The sequence below is a fragment of the Lynx rufus genome, unplaced genomic scaffold (genome assembly GCF_022079265.1).
Source record: "Lynx rufus isolate CCGP_SWC_20201006 ecotype Redwood Valley unplaced genomic scaffold, mLynRuf1.p SCAF_48, whole genome shotgun sequence".
NCBI classification, from domain to species: Eukaryota; Metazoa; Chordata; class Mammalia; order Carnivora; family Felidae; genus Lynx; species Lynx rufus.
In genome coordinates, this window is record NW_025814865.1 from 506251 (window position 1) to 526309 (window position 20059).

Here is a 20059-nt window from a genome sequence, read left to right on the forward strand (position 1 = left end):
CTCTCAGGTTTGTGCCCTGTCCTCCCTCACTCAACTCCCCATTGGTTCAATCTTACTGACCTCACACGCAATCCCAATGTGTGACCCATCCCTACGGACAATGTCCTACGTCCCGCCCTTCCTGGGAACTGCAATGTGCAGGCACAGAACACTTACACCTCTGGACAGCCGCATGTATACATGGACACGCCCCAGAGCGTACCTGAGCAGAAAACACACACAAACACTTCATGCTGTGTATCTCCCATTCTATATTTCTTCAAATGTATATTCTTCAAATGTACTTCTTCCAATGTCTTTCTTCAAAACCCTGTGCCACGTGTCACCACCAGCCTTGTCCTTCTTTCACGGGCAGGAGAATCTTGTGGACCATCGGTGAGCATCGGAAGGGTTTCCACTGGGGTCCGTGAAGTGCGATGCTCCTTCATAGTCTTCTCAAGATCGTGCATATCCCTGGGATATACGGGTACACACAGACAGAGGCACACAGACACACCCACACCCACATCGATACACACACACACACACACACACACACACACACACACACACACACACACACACACACACACACGACAGGTGAGAGTCTCATCTGGGCCCTGTTTAAGGTTGCTTGAATGTTTCCAAACGGAAGGTAGAATGGGAGGGTGTGATAAGCTGTGCCAAAGCTGACAAGTGGCTCCAGAAGCCAGACAACATGTCAGTTGGTGGCAGGAGGCCTGAGGGTGGGGCTCATGGTCCTGGAATGACAGTTGTCACCGTGCTATCTGATGAGCCAGCTTGGGATGTCCCGCTCTGCTCATTCTTGTTGTCTAGCCCACTGCCCACCTTCAGCCTCCCCAAAGGGGCAAAGCCTCTTTGACACGTTACGTCTTAAGACTCCCTGTCTCAGGCCGATGCCCTTTTGACCTGGCGTCACCTCCTGTGCCACTGTGAGTCTCGGTGCCTCCGTGCAGAAGAGAATTGTGCCATGGGCCCCACGGCACACATTTCAGTGCCCACACCCTTGGCTGCTCACCTCTTTCCCTCTCAGTGCTCTCTCCTGGGGCCTCCTCCACCTTGAAATACGGCAGGGGATTGCGCCAAAGATCCTCTATGATTATCTGGTAGGGGAGACAGGCCAGGCCTCAGGTAGCTATCCCACGCAGTGGGGGAACCCATGAAAATCACCTCCCTTCCTCGTTACAGGGCCCCACCTCAGCAATCCTGCTAGAGCCGGCAACGCTGTGGTCAGAGAACCAGTTGAAGAAGTTGAGGCTGCTGTTGTCATGCCTGCGTCTGTAGGCCTCCTGTCTGTACCTTGGGTACCACTGGATGGGACTGGAATGAGACGCCCTATACCCTGCAGGAAGACGAGTATGTGAGAAGGCGCCAGAGAACTAATCACATTCAACCCTCCACCCACTGCCGCCCATGCATTCAGTGGACACTTACCAGCAAGGCCAAGGACATACTCCTTCGTGACGACTTCATTCTGGAAGTAGGGGTTCTTGCCAAAAAACAGCAGGATCGTCCGGCATTCCCTGGGAAACTTGTGTTCCTCCACCTGCCGTGGTAGAAATGTGGGGCAGAAATGTGAAATCTTGTTCCAGGAGACCCGCCCTCCCCTGAGGAAGGAACACACCACTTCTCCCCACCACCTCCCCTGCCCACACAGCCACCCACCCACACCGCCTCCCACTCCCAGGCCCACCTTCAGATTGGTCATGTGGCGAAGCATGCTTTCATCGTGCTTGCTAATCAGGGCTGACATCTGAGGGTGGTTCACAAACTGCTGCAGGTCAAAGAGCCTTCAGGTGCTGGGCATGAGAGAGCTCGACCCAGAGAACCAGTGTGGACAGCATCCTGGCGTCCTCCCTCAGGGACTGGCGTCCTCCCCCAGGGCCTCACGCCCTCCCCACGGGCTGCATCCAGGCCCACGGGGTCTCCGCATTCCGCAGGGCTCTGCTACACACGCACAGGAGGCTGTGCACGCCCAGACGCCCGCATCCACGCCTAGCCTTGTGTGCTCATGAGGACACTGAGGACGCTTACTTCCACACAGCCACACAGCACACATCCGGTCTCGCGCCGACCGGACCGGAGGGCATTCGCATCGCCTAACCCGCAGCAGGAGGCTTAGCGGGACCCAGACACGTGCCCCCACGCGGCTTTGCGTGGGAAGAAGCCCTCGGTCATTTCCCCGTCCTGGCCTGGACCTCCACCGCCACTCCCCACTCTCGCAGCGCTGTTTCCGTGCCAGGTGCCACGGACAGCACACGTGCCTCCACCACCCCAGCACTGCCCTCCTCCCACACTCATTGCAGAGCCAGGACCACTGGATGGGATCACGTTTGCACCTTCCCGGCCACTGGAGCGTGGCTTAGCTCCAGTCCCTGTCCCGGGTTCCTCTAAATGTCACCTCCCTTTCCTTCCTCTTGTGCAAGCCCAGTCCCCTCTGGACCCTCCCCCAGCAGCAGGAAGGATACAGCCTTGGCCCAGAAACCACGGATGCCCTGGATGAGGGCACTTCTCCGTTCCAGATGATGCCGCCGCCTCTGCCACATCCTGAGTTTGAGTCGAGCGTGCTCCCGGCTGGCTTGTTTATTCACGGGCTGTAGCTCTATCTGAAGGGCCTCCAGAGCCTCCAGCGGGGAAGGGCAAGGACGGAGGCCTGTCTCGAACTGCTCCTTCTTATCCTGCTTCACCTGCAGCTCCAGGGCTTCTTCCACCCATCGGCCTTCCTGCTCACGCGGCTTCCGTTCCTCCTCCTCCCGCTCCTCCTTGTCCTCCTTTCCTTCCACCTCCTCCTCGCCCTGCTGCTGCTCCTCCAGCGCTCCCTTCTCCTGCTCCTCTTCCTCCTCGGTTTGCAATTCTGCTCTCCCTTTAATGGCTCCCACGCCTTCCCTGCCTCCTCCTGCTCCTCCCCCTGGTCCTCTTCCCCTGCCACTGCTGCCGCCGCCGCCGCCCCCACCGCCGCCGCCGCCCCCGCCCCCGCCGCCCCGGTCCAGGCCCCGGTCCCCGCCGCCGGCGCCGCCGCCCCCCCCCGCTGCCGCCCCCGCCCCCGCTTGGATACCCTGGTGCTCCTGCTCCTCCCCTTTCATTTCCGCCAACTCCTCCTCCTTCCGCTCTTCCTCCTTCTGCTTGGGCTTCTGCTTCTCCTCCTCCTTCTAATCTTTTACTCCTGCTGCCTCTCCCCCGCTTCCTCCTCCTCCTCCTCCTTCTGCTCTTCTGTTCCTGCTGCTCCCCCTCGTCCTTCAGGTCCTCCTCCTCGTGAACCTGGACCTTCTCCTTCCCCGGCTCCTGCTCCTCGTCCTCTTCCCCCTTCTTCCTCTGGTCATGCCCCTCTTCCCCAGGCGCGTCCTCTTCCGCGGCCGCCACCTCAACCTCGTGCTCCACCAGGCCCCACAGCGCCTCCACCGCCACTATGTCATGCCCCAGCGGCACGGATATCTCGCTGGGGCCGCCCACCTGCCCCTCGGGTCGGGCCTGGCCTTGCTGCACAGGCTGTTCGCTGGTGGCCTGCAAGCCTTCGGCCTGCGCCACCTCCGGCCCTGCCGGAGACCCAGTGTCCCCATGGGCCCTCGTCTCTCGACCGCCCCCTTCCCGGTCGAAGGCGGCATGGGGCCTCCGGGCATCCCCAGTGTTTCGGAAACACGAGTCGCGCATCATGCGGCCCCGGCCCGAGACACGAACGGTGGCTCCTACCGACGACGAAGCGGGAGGTGAGAGCACGGCCCCCCTCCCCAGACCCAGTCGGGGGAGCCCGGAGGGCAATGGCTGGCAACTCGCTCCCCCTTCCTCCCAGAGCCCAAACGTCGACGGGGCGCATGCGCACGGTGCTGTACCCAGGATGCCTCGGCGGTGGCTATCGCTCTGCTGCCCCTGCCTCGGAGGCCTTTGTGGTGAGAGGGGTGCGCCTGCGGCTTTGAGGCTGAGGGAGCTCCAAGCCACGCCCAGGCTGCTTCACTGCCTTCAGGACCAATCATAGGGAGGGTGGTGTGCGTGGCTTCGGCGGTCCCGCCCCCTAGGTCACCCGGAAACTGGGGCGCGTCTGTTGCCTAGGCGGGAAGGCTCTGGGCCCCACGCAGTGCAACTCCTCCCGGGGGCTTGCAGCCGGCCCTCTGTGCCCTCTGGGTGTCCTGTTTGGCTTCTGGCCACGCGAAAGCGACCTTTGCATTCCACGGTGCGCTGGGCACGCGGCTATCTACACACACGGGTAAAGGGGGACCTCCACGCTTTTCCCACTTACACCGCCACCTTTGTTCATTGTGCCCCGAGTCCGACCAATCCACTGAGCGGATCACCTTGGCTGTCCGCGAGACGCACTTCAGCTGTGCGCCTGCTGTCTGTGCCCCCTGGTTTTCCATCTGCTCAGCCTCCTTTGCATACTCTCTACGTCCATCCTTGCTCCAAGAAGACATGTATGTCATGACAGCAGTCTAGCAGTGCACCGGCTAGGGAAGGTCGGTGACAAGAGGTGTGTGACGTGGGGAGGACGCCACACTAGGGGAGGCTGCGTAGCATGCGCGCTGCTCTTGCCGTTTGTCCCCGTTGCCTGCAAAGTGACACACTGGCAAGCACACACCGCCCCCCTCATGATCGGCTGCCCATCCCTCCCGTGTGTGGCAGTGCACAGGAAAGACCCGTGACCATGGGCCCTGGGACTCCTGGGGCTTGTGTCTGTCTCACGGACAGCGGTCCCCTTCCGCCCACAGTGCTTGGCCATCTTCTCACAGGGAGCCTCCCCAGGCCTTCGTTGGCCGTATGTCTGTTCATCCTGGTCCCATTTCCTTTACCACTCACTTAGGCGGCAGGCTGCCATGAGCGTGGGCGCTGACTCCAAACACTGTCCCCCTGTGCCACAGACAGCATGATTTCAAGGGCCTCCGAAAGGTGTCAGGGGGCTGGGGGATGTAGCTCTGGGAGGCAAGTGAGGGACACGCCCCAGGGTCTACACGAAGCCACATTACCACTTTGGGGAACCAATGAGCTGCAGAGGGTGTGAAGTGAGGGCAATGATGTGGTCTCCCTCCCTGTCAGGGCACTGGTGATGTGGACTCCCTGCCTGTCTCCTTCAGACAGCAGCAGCTACACACACACACACACACCCCACACAGAGCCACTGCAGGATTGGAGGCTCGAGATGCATTGCCTGGCCAGGCACCACACTCATGCGCTGCCTTTTCCCTTTGGTGGAATGCAGCGCTCCCCTCCCTCTTCATGGGACCAGGAGGCTGCCAGGCAGGCGGGGGCTTCTAGGATTGCCAAATTGGTGTGCCGGGCCCTGTGGCCAACATGTTGCTTCCGTGACACAGAAGAGGTTCCTCCAGACTCGCTGGGCCACGTCAGGAGACGTACGGGGTACCGAAATGCTCCGGGGTGGCTGTGATATACGAGGCAGCACACCACAGCTTCAGGGGACAGCAATGCATAGAAACGCAGGTGGATGGGGAGAGGCTGAACAGGTGGTAGGGGGCTGAGAGGGGGTGGCCACTGTGACAGACAGAGAGGCAAACATTTACCCCGAAAGGGAGAGGAACAGGTCCAGTGGTGAGCCCTCAAGCTGCCCTCAGCAGAGGATGTAGGGGGTGGGCAAGACAGGAAAGCAGGCCCAGACCCTGGTGCACCTGGCCTATGCAACTCACTCCCTCCAGAGAAATGGGGCCGGTCAAACGCCCATGCATCGCTGGAAGACCCCGTGGCAGGAACGTGGGAGCAAGTGTGGGTCCCAGGTGCAGGGACTGCCTGGGACAAGCAGGCAATGCCTTTCAGTTTGAACAACACCTACCACAATATTGGGGCCCAGGGGCCGGGCCCCAACTTCGCAAGGGACCCTAGACCAGCCAGGCCTGTCTCTGCAGGGTCATCCGGGAGGATGTTCACCGAGACCCACACCCTGGCTGGGTACACAAGGCCTTGCGATGATCCCCCTAGGCCGGTCCAGGAGCAGGACCGGACTTACTCAGGCTATCTGCTGCCTCCCTCCACTAATCCCCACTTCCTCGCAGGGAACTTTGGTCCTCCTCCACTGGGCCATGCAAGGCCCAACCCCAGCTTGCCCCTGGCCAAGGCAACACAGGACGAGCGGGCCCAGGCAAAGTCCAGGCTTTCCTCCCGTCACGAAAGGTGATCAGCTAGCTCCGTGTCGATCCCAGGAGCGAAGGGACTGCACTCGCTGGACTTTGGCACTTGAGCCTCCCCCTTACCCACCAAGTCAGGAAAGCCCCCAGTCTCTCTCCTTCGCTAGCCAACGGCCTACACACACTCACTCGGGCACAAAGATGCACGGCCACACGGCACGTGGACACACACACGCACGCGCTGCCAGCACAAACGCTAGGTCTCAGGCAAAAGTACTCACAGGCGCCAGCCACAATACACTCACAGACACTCTACTGGACCTCTGCACTCACTCATGCCCTCTGCCACATCCCACTCACGAGGCTAGCGCCTCCCCACGACCCACACTTGCTTCCCCCCCTCACACAACACATGCATTTGTCCTGGGGCCCAAACCCGGCTGAAAACTAGGGCAGATTCAGGACTTCCATTGGGTCACGGAAGCTGGCATTGAGATGCCAAGGAAAGGGAGCCACAACTGATACCAACCTTACAGTACCAATGGCATTGGAACATGGCATGTGGAGAAACAGCAGCCACGACTAGGTTCCCAGCCTCCTCGGCTCCTGCCCTTTCTTCACACCCTCTAAACACTGGGGACTCCCTTGGGTGTCAGTACCTCCCAGCTGGCTGCAACCTACAGGGCAAGGGCCAAGGGACTGACCTTTCACAGTTCACATGTATACCCAGCTTGTGTGGGCTGCCTGGAGGCACTCACGGCTTAGGAGGTCTGGATGTGCTCTGACCCCGTTACTTACGCGTTCCTTTGTGTGTTCCCTTGCAGCCCTGTGCCATCAGCAGCCTACTATGTCCATAAGGACATGCACAGCACACGGAAACCCAGATGCACTGATACTGTCCAGGGACAGGACAGAGACAGAGAAAGAGAGACGGAGGTGGGGGAGGGAGAAAGCGTTCCCTAAAGAAAATGATCACAGGGACTCAGAGACAGACAGACACCAGAGGGACATGGAAGGAGGCAGAGGAAGGAGAGTAAGTCATGACTATAGATAGCCACAGAGGGGGAGTGTGTGTGTGTGTGTGTGTGTGTGTGTGTGTGTGTGTGTGTGTGTGTGTGTGTGCCAGTGCCTGTGCGTGTGCGTGTGCATGCGTATGAATGGGTGAAATTGTCTGGGACTGAGACAGGGGTGTTGCCACGATTCCTGGACTCTCGAACGCCCTCTTCCAGCAGAACGGAGGCCCGGTATTCTCAGGAGTCTCAGCGTTTTCCGGAACACGACTCATTCGCTTTGGGGCCCTAGCCCATCCTCAGGCTGGGGCCATAGAGCACACGGAGTGGGAACATGAGACATGAGGCTCCAGACTAGGCCCAGCAGGTGGAGCGTCGAGGCCCAAGGTGTTTAAATGCCTGCTGCCTCCTTCTGGAGCCCACCAGCATTTGGGAAGCACGCCCATGGCCCCGTGGCCCTTCGGACACTGCAGTAGTTGTGGCTGTGGCTGGGGCTGTGGCTCTGGCGGTGGCTGTGGTGGAGGTGGGGCAGAGGCAGGGCACTGAACTCTTTGACCGTGGGTCCTTGGGGAGAAGGATCTCCAGACCAGACCCAGACAGTTGGCTGCTGTTCAGGAACAATCAGCAGGAAGGGAAGTGGGCGTGGCTCCAGCATTTGAGCCCCTTCCTCCCCTTCCCGGGTCTGGAGCCAGTGCTCTGCCTCCCCCTCCAGGGTGGCCTCCCTGTTTGGTGCATGTCCTTTTCCGCTTTGTCATCGACCACAACTGTCCTGTGGGATAGCTCATATCGGAGAACTGGTGCTACAGATCTCACCTCTTTGGGGAGGAGCCAAGATGGCAGACAGCATGGAAGTTTCTTAAGTGTCTCGTGTGCATGAAATACAGCCAGACCAACACTAAACCATCCTACCCACCCAGGAAACTGACGGGAGGATTAGCACAGCAATCTGCATATCCTGAACCACAGACTTCAACAGGTACGTGGCATGGAGGAGTGAACTTGGAGAGCGAGGAGGCTCAGGAAGGGAGGTGCTTCTGTGCCCGGAGAGGCGAAGGAGACTGGGCAGGTGGAAATTTTACCAATTTTCTTTAATATTCTTCTACATTATTCTTTCCTTTCGTGTCTATATTCACAAATTCTGTTTTACTCCCATATTCTCCTTCTAGTCTATTTCAGTGTTTTGATTTTTCAAATTCTCGCAACATTTCCCTTTGTAATATTTGTTATTTTCTAAATTTTTCTCCACTCCCACTTTTTTTCTCTCGTGTCAAACCCCTTTCAACACCCAGATGAAACATGCCTAGAATCTACCATCATTCATTCCCTTTTTTACGTGTGTGTTTTTAATTTCTTTACTTTTAACATTTTATAATTTGAATATTTCATTTGAATTTTCTACCTCATGAGTTCCTTTTCTCCCTTCAAAATGACAAAAGGAAGGAATTCACCCAGAAAGAAAGAGCATGAAGCAACGAGAGCCAGGGATTCAACCAACACAGATACAAGCAAGATGTCTGAAGCAGCATTTAGATGTCTGAAGCAGCATTTAGAACCACGATGATAAGAACACTAGCTGCGGTCCAATGTAGATTAGAGTCCCTTTGTGCAGAGAAACCATGAAGTAAAAACTGGCCAGAATGAAATTAAAAATGATATAACTGAGCTGCAATGACGGATGGATGCAGCGGTGTCAAGCATGGAGGAGACAGAACAGAGAATCAGCGATATGGAGGACAAACTGATGGAGAATATGGAAGCAGGAAAATCGAGGGAGATTAAGGAAAAGAGCACGGTTGAACAATTAGAGAAATCAGTGACTCATGCAGAGGGAACAACATCAGAATCACAGGGGTCCCGAAGAGGAAGAGAGAGAAATAGGGGCAGCAGGGTTATGTGAGCAAATCATAGTGGAAAATTTTGCTAACCTGGGGAAAGACACAGCCATTGAAATCCAGGAAGCACCGAGGACCCCCATTAGATTCAACAAAAACTGACCCTCAGCAAGGCAGCAAGGCATATCATATTCAAGCTCACAAAGTACTCAGGCAAAGAGAATCATGAAGGCAGCAAGGGGAAACAAGTCCCTAAACTACAAGAGAAGATAGATCAGGTTTGCAGCAGACCTACCCAGAGAAACTTGGCAGGCCTGAAAGGGGGGGGGGGGGTAGGATTTGTTCACAGTGCTGAATTAGAAACTTACGCAGCCAAGAATTCTTTATCCAGCAAGGCTGTCATTCAACTTAGGAGAGACAAAAAGGTTCCCAGACAAACAAAACTTAAAGGAGTTTGTGACCACTGAATCACACCTGCATGCAATTTTAAGGGGGGACACTCAGAGGGGAGAAATGATTATCTATCTATCTATCTATCTATCTATCTATCTATCTATCTATCTATCTATCTATCTATCATCATCTATCATCTCTCTATGTATATGTATATGTATAAGTATACTTATAATTCTATTTTTATTTATTTATATTTATTTATATTTATAGGTAGAAATATAATTAGATATATAGAGATATATAGATATATAGATGTAGATGTAGATATAGATATAAAGATATATAGATTTTTTTTCTCCAACTCTTCAAAGAAGATAATGGCCATAAATTCATAAATTTCAGTACTCAGTTTATTTTTTTTTCAACGTTTATTTATTTTTTGGACAGAGAGAGACAGAGCATGAACGGGGGAGGGGCAGAGAGAGAGGGAGACACAGAATCAGAAACAGGCTCCAGGCTCTGAGCCATCAGCCCAGAGCCCGACGCGGGGCTCGAACTCACGGACCGCGAGATCGTGACCTGGCTGAAGTCGGACGCTTAACCGACTGCGCCACCCAGGCGCCCCTTTCAGTACTCACTTTAAATGTCAGTGGACTCAATGCTCCAATCAAAAGACATAGGGGAACAGAATGGATGAGAGAACAAGCTCCATCGATATGCTGTTTACAAGAGACCCACTTTAGTTGTAAACACAACTTCAGAGTGAAAATAAGAGGATGGAGAATCATCTGTCATGCTAACGGTCAGCAAAACAAAGCCAAAGCAGCCATACTTCTATGAGACAATCTAGACTTTAATGTAAAGACTGTGTCAAGTGATGCACAAGGGCATGATGTCATAATCAAGGGGTCTATCCACCAAGAAGACCTAGCAATTGAAAACATTTATGTGGCGTATTTGAGAGCAACCAAATACACAAATCAATTAATCACAAACATAAGGAACCTCATTCTTAGTAATGCCATCATAGGAGGAGACTTCAACACCCCCCTCGCTGCAATAGACAGATCATCTAAACAAAAAAATCAACAAGCAAACGGGGGCTTTGAATGACACACTGGACAAGATGGGCTTCACAGATATCTTCAGAACATGTCATAATAAAGCAGCAGAATATACGTTCTTCTCCAGTGCTCATGGAACATTCTCCTCTACAGATCATATCCTGGGGAAAAAAGTCAACCCTAAGGAAGTTCAAAGAGATCGAGGTCACACCGTGCATATTTTCAGACCACAACACGACGAGACTCGAAATCAACTGCAAGAAACAATTTGGAAAGGTAACAAATACTGGGAGACTGAAGGACAGCCTACTAAAGAATGAATGGGCTAACCAGGGGTTTAAAGAGGACATGAAAAGTATACGGAAGTCAATTAGAAAGTATATGGAAATGATAACACCTTTATATCCTTAAAGAGGATATAAAAAGTATATGGGACTCAATGAAAAAGTATATGCGAGTCAGGGATAACACCACAACCCAAAACCTCTGGGACGCACCAGAGTCGGGAATAAGAGGACCTATCTAGCAAGTCAGGTCTTCCTAAAGAAGAAAGAAAGATCTCAGAGACACAACCTCACCTGACGCCTTAGGAGGCTGTAAAAAGAACACCATAGGAAACCCAAAACATTCAGAAGACAGGAATTAACAATGATTAGAGCGGAAATTAATGCTATTGAAACCAAAAGTCAAACAAAACAAAAACACACACAACCTCAAACAAACAAACAAACAAACAAACAAACCAAAATAGGAGAACAGATCAATGAGCCCAGAAGCTGCTTCTTTGAAGGAATTAACAAAATTGATAAGCCAGTCATCAGTTTGGTGAAAGAGGAAAAGGAAAGGGCCCAAATTAATAAACTCAAGAATGAAAGAGGAGCGATCACAAGAAACACAGCAGAAAGGCAAACAATAATAAGAGAACTTGGGGCGCCTGGGTGGCGCAGTCGGTTAAGCGTCCGACTTCAGCCAGGTCACGATCTCGCGGTGCGTGAGTTCGAGCCCCGCGTCAGGCTCTGGGCTGATGGCTCAGAGCCTGGAGCCTGTTTCTGATTCTGTGTCTCCCTCTCTCTCTGCCCCTCCCCTGTTCATGCTCTGTCTCTCTCTGTCCCAAAAATAAATACACGTTGAAAAAAAAATTTAAAAAATAAAAAAAAAATAATAAGAGAACTTCAGGAGCAATTATTTGCCAATACAATGGGCAATGTGGGAGAAATGGACAAATTCCTAGAAACATACACACTACCAAAGCTGAAAGAGGAAGAAGAGCCAAATTTGAACAGACCCATAGCCAGTAAAGAAATCAAACTGCTAATCAAAGACCTGCCGAAGGAAGAAGACTGCAGGGCCAGATGGCTTTCCAGGGGAGTGCCAGCAAACATTTCAGGAAGAGGTAACACTTATTCTCTTGCAGCTGTTCCCAAAATAGAAATGGAAGGAAAACTTCCAAACTCTTTCTATGAAGCCAGCGTTACCTTGATGCCAAAACCAGAAAGAGACCCCACTAAAAAGGAGAAGTATAGACCAATTTCCCTGATGCACATGGATGCAAAACTCCTCAACCAGATATGAGACACTCGGATCCAACAACACATTAAAATGTTATTCACCACGACCCAGTGGGATTTGTACCTGGGATGCAGGGCTGGTTCAACATCCACGAAACAATTAACGGGATTCATCACATCAATAAAAGAAAGGACGAGAACCACAGGATCCTCTCAATCGATGCAGACAGAGTGTTTGACAAAATACAGCATCCTTTCCTGGTAAAAACCCTCAAGAGAGCAGGGATGGAAGGAGCACCCATCGAGATCATAAAGCCATGTATGGACGACCCGACGTTACTATCATCTCAGTGAGCAAAAGCTCTCAGCTCAAGTCACGAACGAGACAGGAATGTCCACCCTCTCCACTGTTATTCAACATAGTATTGGAAGTCTGAGCCTCGGCCTCTTCACCCTTCTGCTCCCCCTCTTCAGCTACTGCTCTTCCAGCCCTGGCTCTACCTTTTCTCCTCCTCTTCTTCTCCCTCTGCTCACGTCCTCCTCAATTTCCTCCCCCAGCTGCTCCTGCTCTTTGACTCGTGCTCCTCCTCTTGCTCGTCCTGGACTTACTCCTCCTCCACTTCTTCCCTCGCCTGCACCCCATCATTCACTCTTCCTCCTCCTCCTCCTGTAACTCCTCCCAGTCGTCTTCCTCCATCTGATCCTCCACCTCCTCCTCCAACTCTTCCTCCTAGGCATCTTCCTCCTTCCCCAGGTCCTCTCCTGCTACTGCCCTTCCTGCCCTACCTCTGACTTTTGACCTCCTCTTCTTCCCTCTGCTCTCGTCCTCCTCAACTCCCTCCTCCAGCTGCCCCTGCTCCTTTGGCTCGTGATCCTCCTCTTCCTCGTGCTGCACATCATCCTCTTCCATTTGTCCTTCTCCTGTACCCAGTCATTCACTCCCCCTCCTCCTCCTCCACTTCTTCTTCTAACCCCTCCCAATCCTCTTCCTCCAGCTCCTCCCGCTCCTCCTCTTCCTCCTCGGTCTCTTCCTCCTTCTGCTCCTACACTTCTGCTCACGCCATTCCAACCCTGGCTCTACCTTTTCTCCTCATCCTCTTCCCTCTACTCTCGTCCTCCTCAACTTCCTCCCCCAGCTGCTCCTCCTCCTTTGGCTCGTGCTCCTCCTCATCCTGGACATCCTCCTCCTCCGCTTGTTCCCTCTCCTGCACCCAATCATTCACTCCTTCTCCTCCTGCTCTAACGCCTCCCAGTCCTCTTCCTCCAACTCCTCCTCATCCTCCTTCTCCTCCTCGTCCTCGTCCTCCTCCTCCTCCAATGCTTCCTCTGGTCATCCTTCTCTTCCCCAGGCACATCTTTGTCCCTTAAGACCACCACAATCTCCTCTAAGAATGGGAGCAAAAGCTCTCGCACTGCCCCCAAGCCATCCGCAGTGAGCACCGGACCCTGGGGCATGGGCCCTCACAAGCCATCGTGTCCCTGCAAAAGGAGCCTGGCAACCTCCCGGGGAGACCTGGTAGTGGGAACCTGGGACAGCGACAGGGTCCCCGGTGCAGCGACACCCAAGGGACGATCGTATCGTGCTCTGTCTTTTCAACAACACCTATAAGCGGTATCGGATCTAGAGGCCAGGCCCCAACGGGCCTCACATGCGGCCCCTGACCAGCCAGCCCTGTGTCGGCAGCGCCATCCAGGAGGAAGCTCACCGACACACATGCCATGCCTGGGACCCCAAGGCGCTCCGATCACCCCCTAGGCAGATAAGGCCAGGGCTAGGTTACTCCATGGGACCTGATGCATCCCTACAGTCGTCCCCAATTCCTTGTAGGACAGGTCGGACTTCCTCCACTGGGCCATGGGGTCTCCATGCTGTCCAGCTGGCAGCAGCCAACACATGACCAGCGGTACTGGGACACTGTCCAGCCTTTCCTCTCATGCCGGACGGTGGCCGCGTCTTTACCGAAAGCCCTGTAAGGGGGCAAAGGGCTGTGGGGAAGGCAGGTAGGCGGGTAGCCAGGCACAGATGAGACCACCCGCTGTGATCCCGCAGGGTCACTGGGACTTCAATCCATCTGGCCCACACGCAAATGCTAGGGATGGGGCTTTGGGGGCAGTGCGGCTTCAGGCTTGCAGCTTCAGCGTCAGGGAGCTGGGCACACACACCTGTGGGCAGAGCCGGCAGCAGACTGGGACCAGTGTTCCTCCGTAGGCCCCCTTGACCCTCCACCACCTGAGAAGAATATGGGGGGTGGGCTGTAAGGCTTTAGACTCCCCAAAGCGCACACACAGTGGGCCACGTGCTGCCCGCTGCAGTTTGGGGCGGGGCGGGGGGAGCACGGTCGGGATTCCTGACTCCAATGCCCACAGCATTCTCCGTCGACATGCAACCGCTGAGACACTGAGAAAGGAACCCAGTTCCCCATGTTACATGAGGCCAGGAGTCGACAAAGCCTGAGGCTAATCAGGGACGCCCGCACAGGGGCTGAGAGGCTCATGCTGGCACCACTTACGTGCAAGGGGAACAGAGTTCTGGGACACACCTTGACATGTCCCGAGCCCAGCTGCAGCGGCAGTGGTGATCTAGTGTGGCGGGGAGAGGTGTTGCAGGCAACGAACTGTCCCCTAAGAGAGCAGCTGGCAGGCTGCTCACCTGCCCATCCACACTCGGATCCCCACACACCACACTGCTGCGGCACTCCAGGGGGACGCAAGTCACCTGAGGGCTAGGGTCCAAGCTCCTCCCTTTCCCTGGGCCTGGTGCACAGGAAGCAGAGAGGAGAGCCCCGAGGAAGAGCTGACTGGTGACAACACATGGCACGTCGCCTAGAGCAGAGATTCTTGCTGGACGCCTCCCTCCAGCGAATTACCTACGCCCTCTGCACACAACGTAGCCTGACAGCTTGGGTTCTTTAGCTACTCTGTGCACAAAGTCTGGGCACAACCTTGTAGCCCCTCCGTATTTGCTACTGTAGGCCCACCAGGGCAACTCAACACACACACACACACACACACACACACTCACTCACTCACTCACTCACATAGGCACACACTAACACACACACAAGCACACTCACTCACAAGTGGTCCACTGGCCGCTGGGCACAGGCTTTCCTCCCCTCGGTCCCCGTCTTGACCTTGCACCAATTTCCCTTTTGCACCTGACTTGAGCCCCCTGGCAGAGCAACGGTTGCACCGTCCCAGCGATTACCATCAGGATTCAGGAGGGAAGGGACTGCACTCTTGTATTGTGGCACCTGACCGTCCCACATAAGCACCTCATCCACAGAGACCCCTGTGTCTCCTCTTGTCTCGCCAGCGGCCTACACACACACTCCCGCACACACAGAGACACACGGCTACGCAATTGCACGAACATATGCACGCACACACTGCCGGCACCACCACGGATCTCAGGCCCAGTGTGCCACAGACGCCCACACACACTCGCAGGAACTCACGCTGGATCTCCGCCCTCGCGCGTACTCTCTCCATGAAATCCCACTCATAAGCCTCTGTGCTGCCCACAACCCACACCTGCCTCTTCCCCTCACACATCTCCCATCCTGAGCCACTGTCTCAGGACAGGGCTCGGGGTCAAAGGGACCCCGGGTGTGGGAGGCAGCAGCAAGGTATACTGGCATCGACTGTGAGAAGCCTGCCTACTCCTGAGTTCTCCGGGGACACGGGGCCTTAGCTCTGATCCTCACTGGAGGCGTTGCTCACTGGATTCTCTCTCACCAAGGAGACGACACCCCTCTGGGAGCAAGGGTCCTGGCTGAAATTCCCCAAGTCCTGGCCACACTGTACCAGGACCCAATGGACCAATTTGCTCCCGCTGTGCAATCCCCTTCCCTGCCTTTCGGCTCTGGCCTATACAACAAGTCTCCACATAACAGGTCTGTCTCTTCCTCCTCCTCCTTGCAGACTCTGCCTGCCCAGGAAGGCAGGCCTCTGTGCACATGGCAACACCTGCCCCACACTGGTACTGCACCTCTCCTGCACACACAGAATCACCCTGGCAGCGGCTAGGACAGTCACACTCAGGTTCCGTCCTCGTCGTCCCTCCTCGGGTCCCCCATAAACACACACACACACACACACACACACACACACACACACACACACACAGACACACAGACACACACACACAGACACACACACACACACACACACACAGAAACAGAAGGGTTTTTAGCTTCCTGTATGTGTCCGCATAAACATCGTGGCAACTCTTCAAGGCTGCCACATGTGATCACTTCCCCAATTGTCTCCGGGGCTCGTAGAAGACAGGAGACGCATCCACCCATCTCTTCCAGCACTGGTCGCGTCCTCCATTGTTCCTGATGGGCAAACATAGAAGTTCTGTGCCTTTCACGTCCACACAGATGCAGAGCCCCTGATGCATATGGGCACACGCAGACACATTCGCGTACATGCACACACACGCACCCCCACACAACAGACACCAAGAGTGATATGGGATATTTTCAAATACATCCCAGATGGTGCCACTCTTTTGCCTCGCCCTTTTGGGATCCCTCTTGCTTTGTCACCCAGGGATTCCTTTCCAGCCCCCAATGGCCTTGGGCTAGTTCTAAGAATGGCTGTCAGGTTGCGGGAGGACATGGCGTGGTGGGGCACATGGAAGGAAGTGCGAGATTCTCACCACAGTGGCGCCTGGGGACACGGCAGCTCCAGTCCCAAAGACTGGCAGGCAAATCCAGACTGAAGGAGCAGGGGGAAGCCCGGGAGAGGGCGGACATCCACGGGGAGCATCTGTGGTGGAGAAGCATTGCTCCTCCCGAGTGGCCCTCCAAAGCCCCAGCCCACAGCACAACTGCATTTGGTTTGCAGGCATCGACCCACTGTGTGTTTGCAGCTGAGTCCCTGCAGGTCCCTTGTCATCCTCCCACCCGCTCCCCATGCTACCTGGGTCCCAGTCTCGGCGGACCTTCCATTTCCAAGCCAATGTCTGGCCCACGTTCCTTGCCCATACAACACATGTGTCAACACACTGCATACTGGGGTTCTCACCGACACGTGCGCACGTCAGGTCATTGTCCTCTGGTCCCTTCCTCCCACAGGTAGTACTGCAGGGGATTGGGCCACAGGTCCTCGATGATGATCTGGTAGGGGACACAGGCCGGCGCCACATTGGGCATAGCCCACTCTCCTCTCTGGCCGGGGGCCACCCACATCCCACTGCTGACGAAGGCCTCAGGGGCCCCACCTCGGCAAACCTGTTCGTCCCTGGGCAGCTATGCTCACACAGCCAATTCAACAAGTTAAGCCTGGTGGGGTCATGCCTGCGACTGGGAGCTCCACGTTCATAATCCCAAAACCACTGGACTGGAGTGGAACGAATTGCCCTGTAGCCTAAAGGAAGAGAGGATTTGAGGAGCAACCAGACGGCCTCCTCTCCACCCACCCCTCCCTCCTGCCCCTGATTCATGCTCATCATCCCCCTGCCCAGCACCACCATGGGACCCACACTCTACCAGCAAAGCTAAGCTGATACTCCTTAATGATCACTGGGTTCCAGAAGTACGGGTTGTCCCCAAAGAAAAACATCACTCTGCAGCGGTACTTGGGATGGCCCACTTCCTCCACCTGCCGTGAGCAACGGGACAGGAAGGGCAAGTGTCCTCCCTCGGGGTCCTGACCTCCTTGCCTGGCTGTGAGGGTGAGCACCTTTGCCTCACCCTCTCCTGCCCAAATCCCACACCCGACGGGACGGCCCCCAGCCACAGCCTCCCCGGTCTGACCTCTAAGTTGACCACGTAGCTGAGCACGTCTTTGTCCTGGGCACCGTTCAAGGCCGACAACTGGGGGTGATTCAGAATCTGTGCTGGGTCAAGGAGCTGTGCCTTCAGATGCTGTGGAATCAGACACGGCCCACAACCACAACCCTCCCAGGCTAAGAGCAAGGGACTAGATCATGGCATGTGCAGAAAGACCAGGAAACACTAGCCCCCACACTCCTCAGCCTCTGCAAATGCATCAGACCCCATCGACACTGCGCTGTCCGTTGGCTTCCTGTACCTCCCACGCTGTCTGCACACAGCAGGGAGAGACTCCGCTGCCTGGACTCCTCACAGTTCCTTCATATACCTGACCTGTGTGGGTTGCCAGCAGCCCATCATAGCTTGTGATGTCGGCATGTGCTCTGACCCCTCCTCACGGCTGGGTGTTTTGGCATATTCCCGTGAAGACCAATGTTGTCACCGGCCTTCTGAGTCCAGAAGGAATAACACGGCTTACAAGAAACCGACTGCACACTAACGATGCAAACGGAGGGTGTGGGAGGGAGAAAGAGATCGAGAAGCACGGACAAGGAGGGCAGAGGAGGGAAAAGAAAGTAGACACAGTGACACAGCCAGTCAGGAGAGAAAGACATGGGTGGGACCCAGCCGGAGCCTGAGGACAGAGAGGGAAGCAGGGGTGGAGATACCAGGAGAGAGTCCTGTGTGTGTGTGTGTGTGTGTGTGTGTGTGTGTGTGTGTGTGTGTGTGTGTGGGTGTGTGTGGGTGGGTGGGTGGGTCTGTGGAGGCAGATTGTACCCCGCTCGGAGTAGGTCTGAGTCGTCCTCCTGTCTGGATCAGGGGGGTGGCATGGTTCCACTAAAGGCCATGAGTGTGTGTCTGAAATGCTCTCTTTTGACGGAACTGCTAGAAAACGTGCACAGCCTGTGAATGTGAAGGTGGGTGTGCGGCCTGTGTCACTCTCCCATTTGGCAGCGAAACGTTTCCTTGCCTTATCTGCTCTGAGTGAAGGCTGCTCTGTGCTACCCTAGCTCTGGTAGCATGGGGACACATGCCTCACGTCCACAAATAACGTGTGAGAGCAGCCTGCAGGCCAACGCTGGCGGACACCTAGAGGAAGCAGGTCCAAGTCCCCAAGTCCCCCCATCCCCAACAACCGCCCCTGTCCAAGGCCTTACATTGGATCCCAGACCGCACCAACCCAGGGCCAGGGACCACTGCCCAGCTCTCCTCCCTGGGGGCCATCGCCCTGAGGCACCCTGCTCTCAGGGCCCAGCCCTCCTGCACAACACCCCCGCCATCACCCACCAGCACAAGGAAGGATACCGCCTGGGCCCAGAAGCCAGGGATGTGCTCGATGATGGCCCTTCTCTGATCCAGGTAAGAAATCCGCCTCCGAAGAATCCTGCGCTTCAGCCGCCATAAGGCCCTGGAATCTTGGGCATTCCCAGCGCTGATCTCCAGCTGAAGACGCTCCAGCGCTGCCAGCGGGTCCTGGGCTGAGGCAGGACACAGCACTGGCTCCTGCTGCTGCGGCTCCTGTGAGAGCTGGGGCCCCTCCTCCGCCTCTGCATCTGCCTCGGGCTTCTCCTCTTGCTCCGGAATCTCCTTCAGCTGCTGTCTCCCCTCCTCCACCTCCTCCTGCTCGCGCATGTCCTCTGCTTCTGGCTTGGCTCCCTCAGAATTCTCCTCTCCAGCCACCTCTTCCTCGGTCGCCTCCCCGTCCTCTTCCTCCACCCCGATCACCACCTCAGCCGCCACCATTCCGTCATCCAATATCACCACCAATTCCTCCGCTGGGCTTGCCCCCTGTATCTCACACCCGGCCTGGGCTTCCTGCACCCCTGAACCTGGGGACTGCGGCCAGCCCACGCCCTCCAGCGCCCCTGCATTCCCGCGGGCCCGGGACTCTCGACCTTTCTCATCCAGGACGATCAGGGCCCTGGGTCGACGGGAATCACCGCTTTTTCCGGACCGCGACACGCTGGCCATGACGCTCGGCCCCGGCCCCAGTGTAGCTAGGGCAGCCTCAGGACAAGGACAGGGAAATGGCAGCAGGTGGAGAGAGCCTTGCCCTCAAGACGGTTGGCTCCCTGTTGCCTCCCGCCTCAGCCCGCCCAAGTTGGGCGCAGGCGCACAGGCTCTGGGATTTGACGACTCCGCATTGGCCGCGGCTGCCGTGGAGGCGGGGCCTAGACAGAGGCAGTGAGGAGTGTGCGCATGCGGCCTGCGGGCGAAGTGGTTCCAGGGCAGGTCAGGCCCGCTGGCCAGGTTGGCGGAGCAATCAGTTGCACGACAGCAGGGCAGGGTGTTGGCCGCCGGCTAGCGCACGCCAGCGGCCGGTCCGGGCTCTGGAGCAAGGGCCCAGCCGCCAGCGTGGACCCCGTTTTGCCGCATGTCCTCTTCAGCGCTGTCACCTTCCAGG

General features: G+C 55.8%; 2 protein-coding genes across 2 annotated transcripts; both read right to left on the reverse strand.

Moving 5' to 3' along the window:
* Positions 1-424: 424 nt before the first annotated feature.
* LOC124525797 (testis-specific Y-encoded protein 2-like) lies at positions 425-12782 on the reverse strand. Its single transcript, XM_047098379.1, has 9 exons — positions 12659-12782; positions 4786-4836; positions 3259-3683; positions 2469-2915; positions 1694-1771; positions 1435-1546; positions 1197-1342; positions 1019-1103; positions 425-453 (listed from the first exon to the last, which is right to left on the reverse strand). Exons 1-9 carry the CDS (start codon positions 12780-12782, stop codon positions 425-427), a joined length of 1497 nt encoding a protein of 498 aa, XP_046954335.1.
* A 4144-nt stretch (positions 12783-16926) lies between these two features.
* Positions 16927-19626, reverse strand: LOC124525773 (testis-specific Y-encoded protein 1-like). Its single transcript, XM_047098356.1, has 5 exons — positions 18961-19626; positions 17638-17715; positions 17371-17482; positions 17103-17248; positions 16927-16998 (listed from the first exon to the last, which is right to left on the reverse strand). Exons 1-5 carry the CDS (start codon positions 19624-19626, stop codon positions 16927-16929), a joined length of 1074 nt encoding a protein of 357 aa, XP_046954312.1.
* Positions 19627-20059: the final 433 nt, after the last annotated feature.

Coding starts and splice junctions, on each gene's coding strand:
- LOC124525797 (XM_047098379.1), bottom strand. CDS start 12,782: ATGGAAGAGGATGATGTGCAGCACGAGGAAGAGGAGGATCACGAGCCA. Junction 3,684..4,785: donor CATGGCAGCCTGCCGCCTAA/GTGAGTGGTAAA, acceptor CGTCGTCGGTAG/GAGCCACCGTTCGTGTCTCG. Junction 1,104..1,196: donor GCTCTAGCAGGATTGCTGAG/GTGGGGCCCTGT, acceptor CTCCCCTACCAG/ATAATCATAGAGGATCTTTG.
- LOC124525773 (XM_047098356.1), bottom strand. CDS start 19,626: ATGGCCAGCGTGTCGCGGTCCGGAAAAAGCGGTGATTCCCGTCGACCC. Junction 17,716..18,960: donor CTGGCTTCTGGGCCCAGGCG/GTATCCTTCCTT, acceptor GACCCAGCACAG/ATTCTGAATCACCCCCAGTT. Junction 17,483..17,637: donor GCTACGTGGTCAACTTAGAG/GTCAGACCGGGG, acceptor TGCTCACGGCAG/GTGGAGGAAGTGGGCCATCC.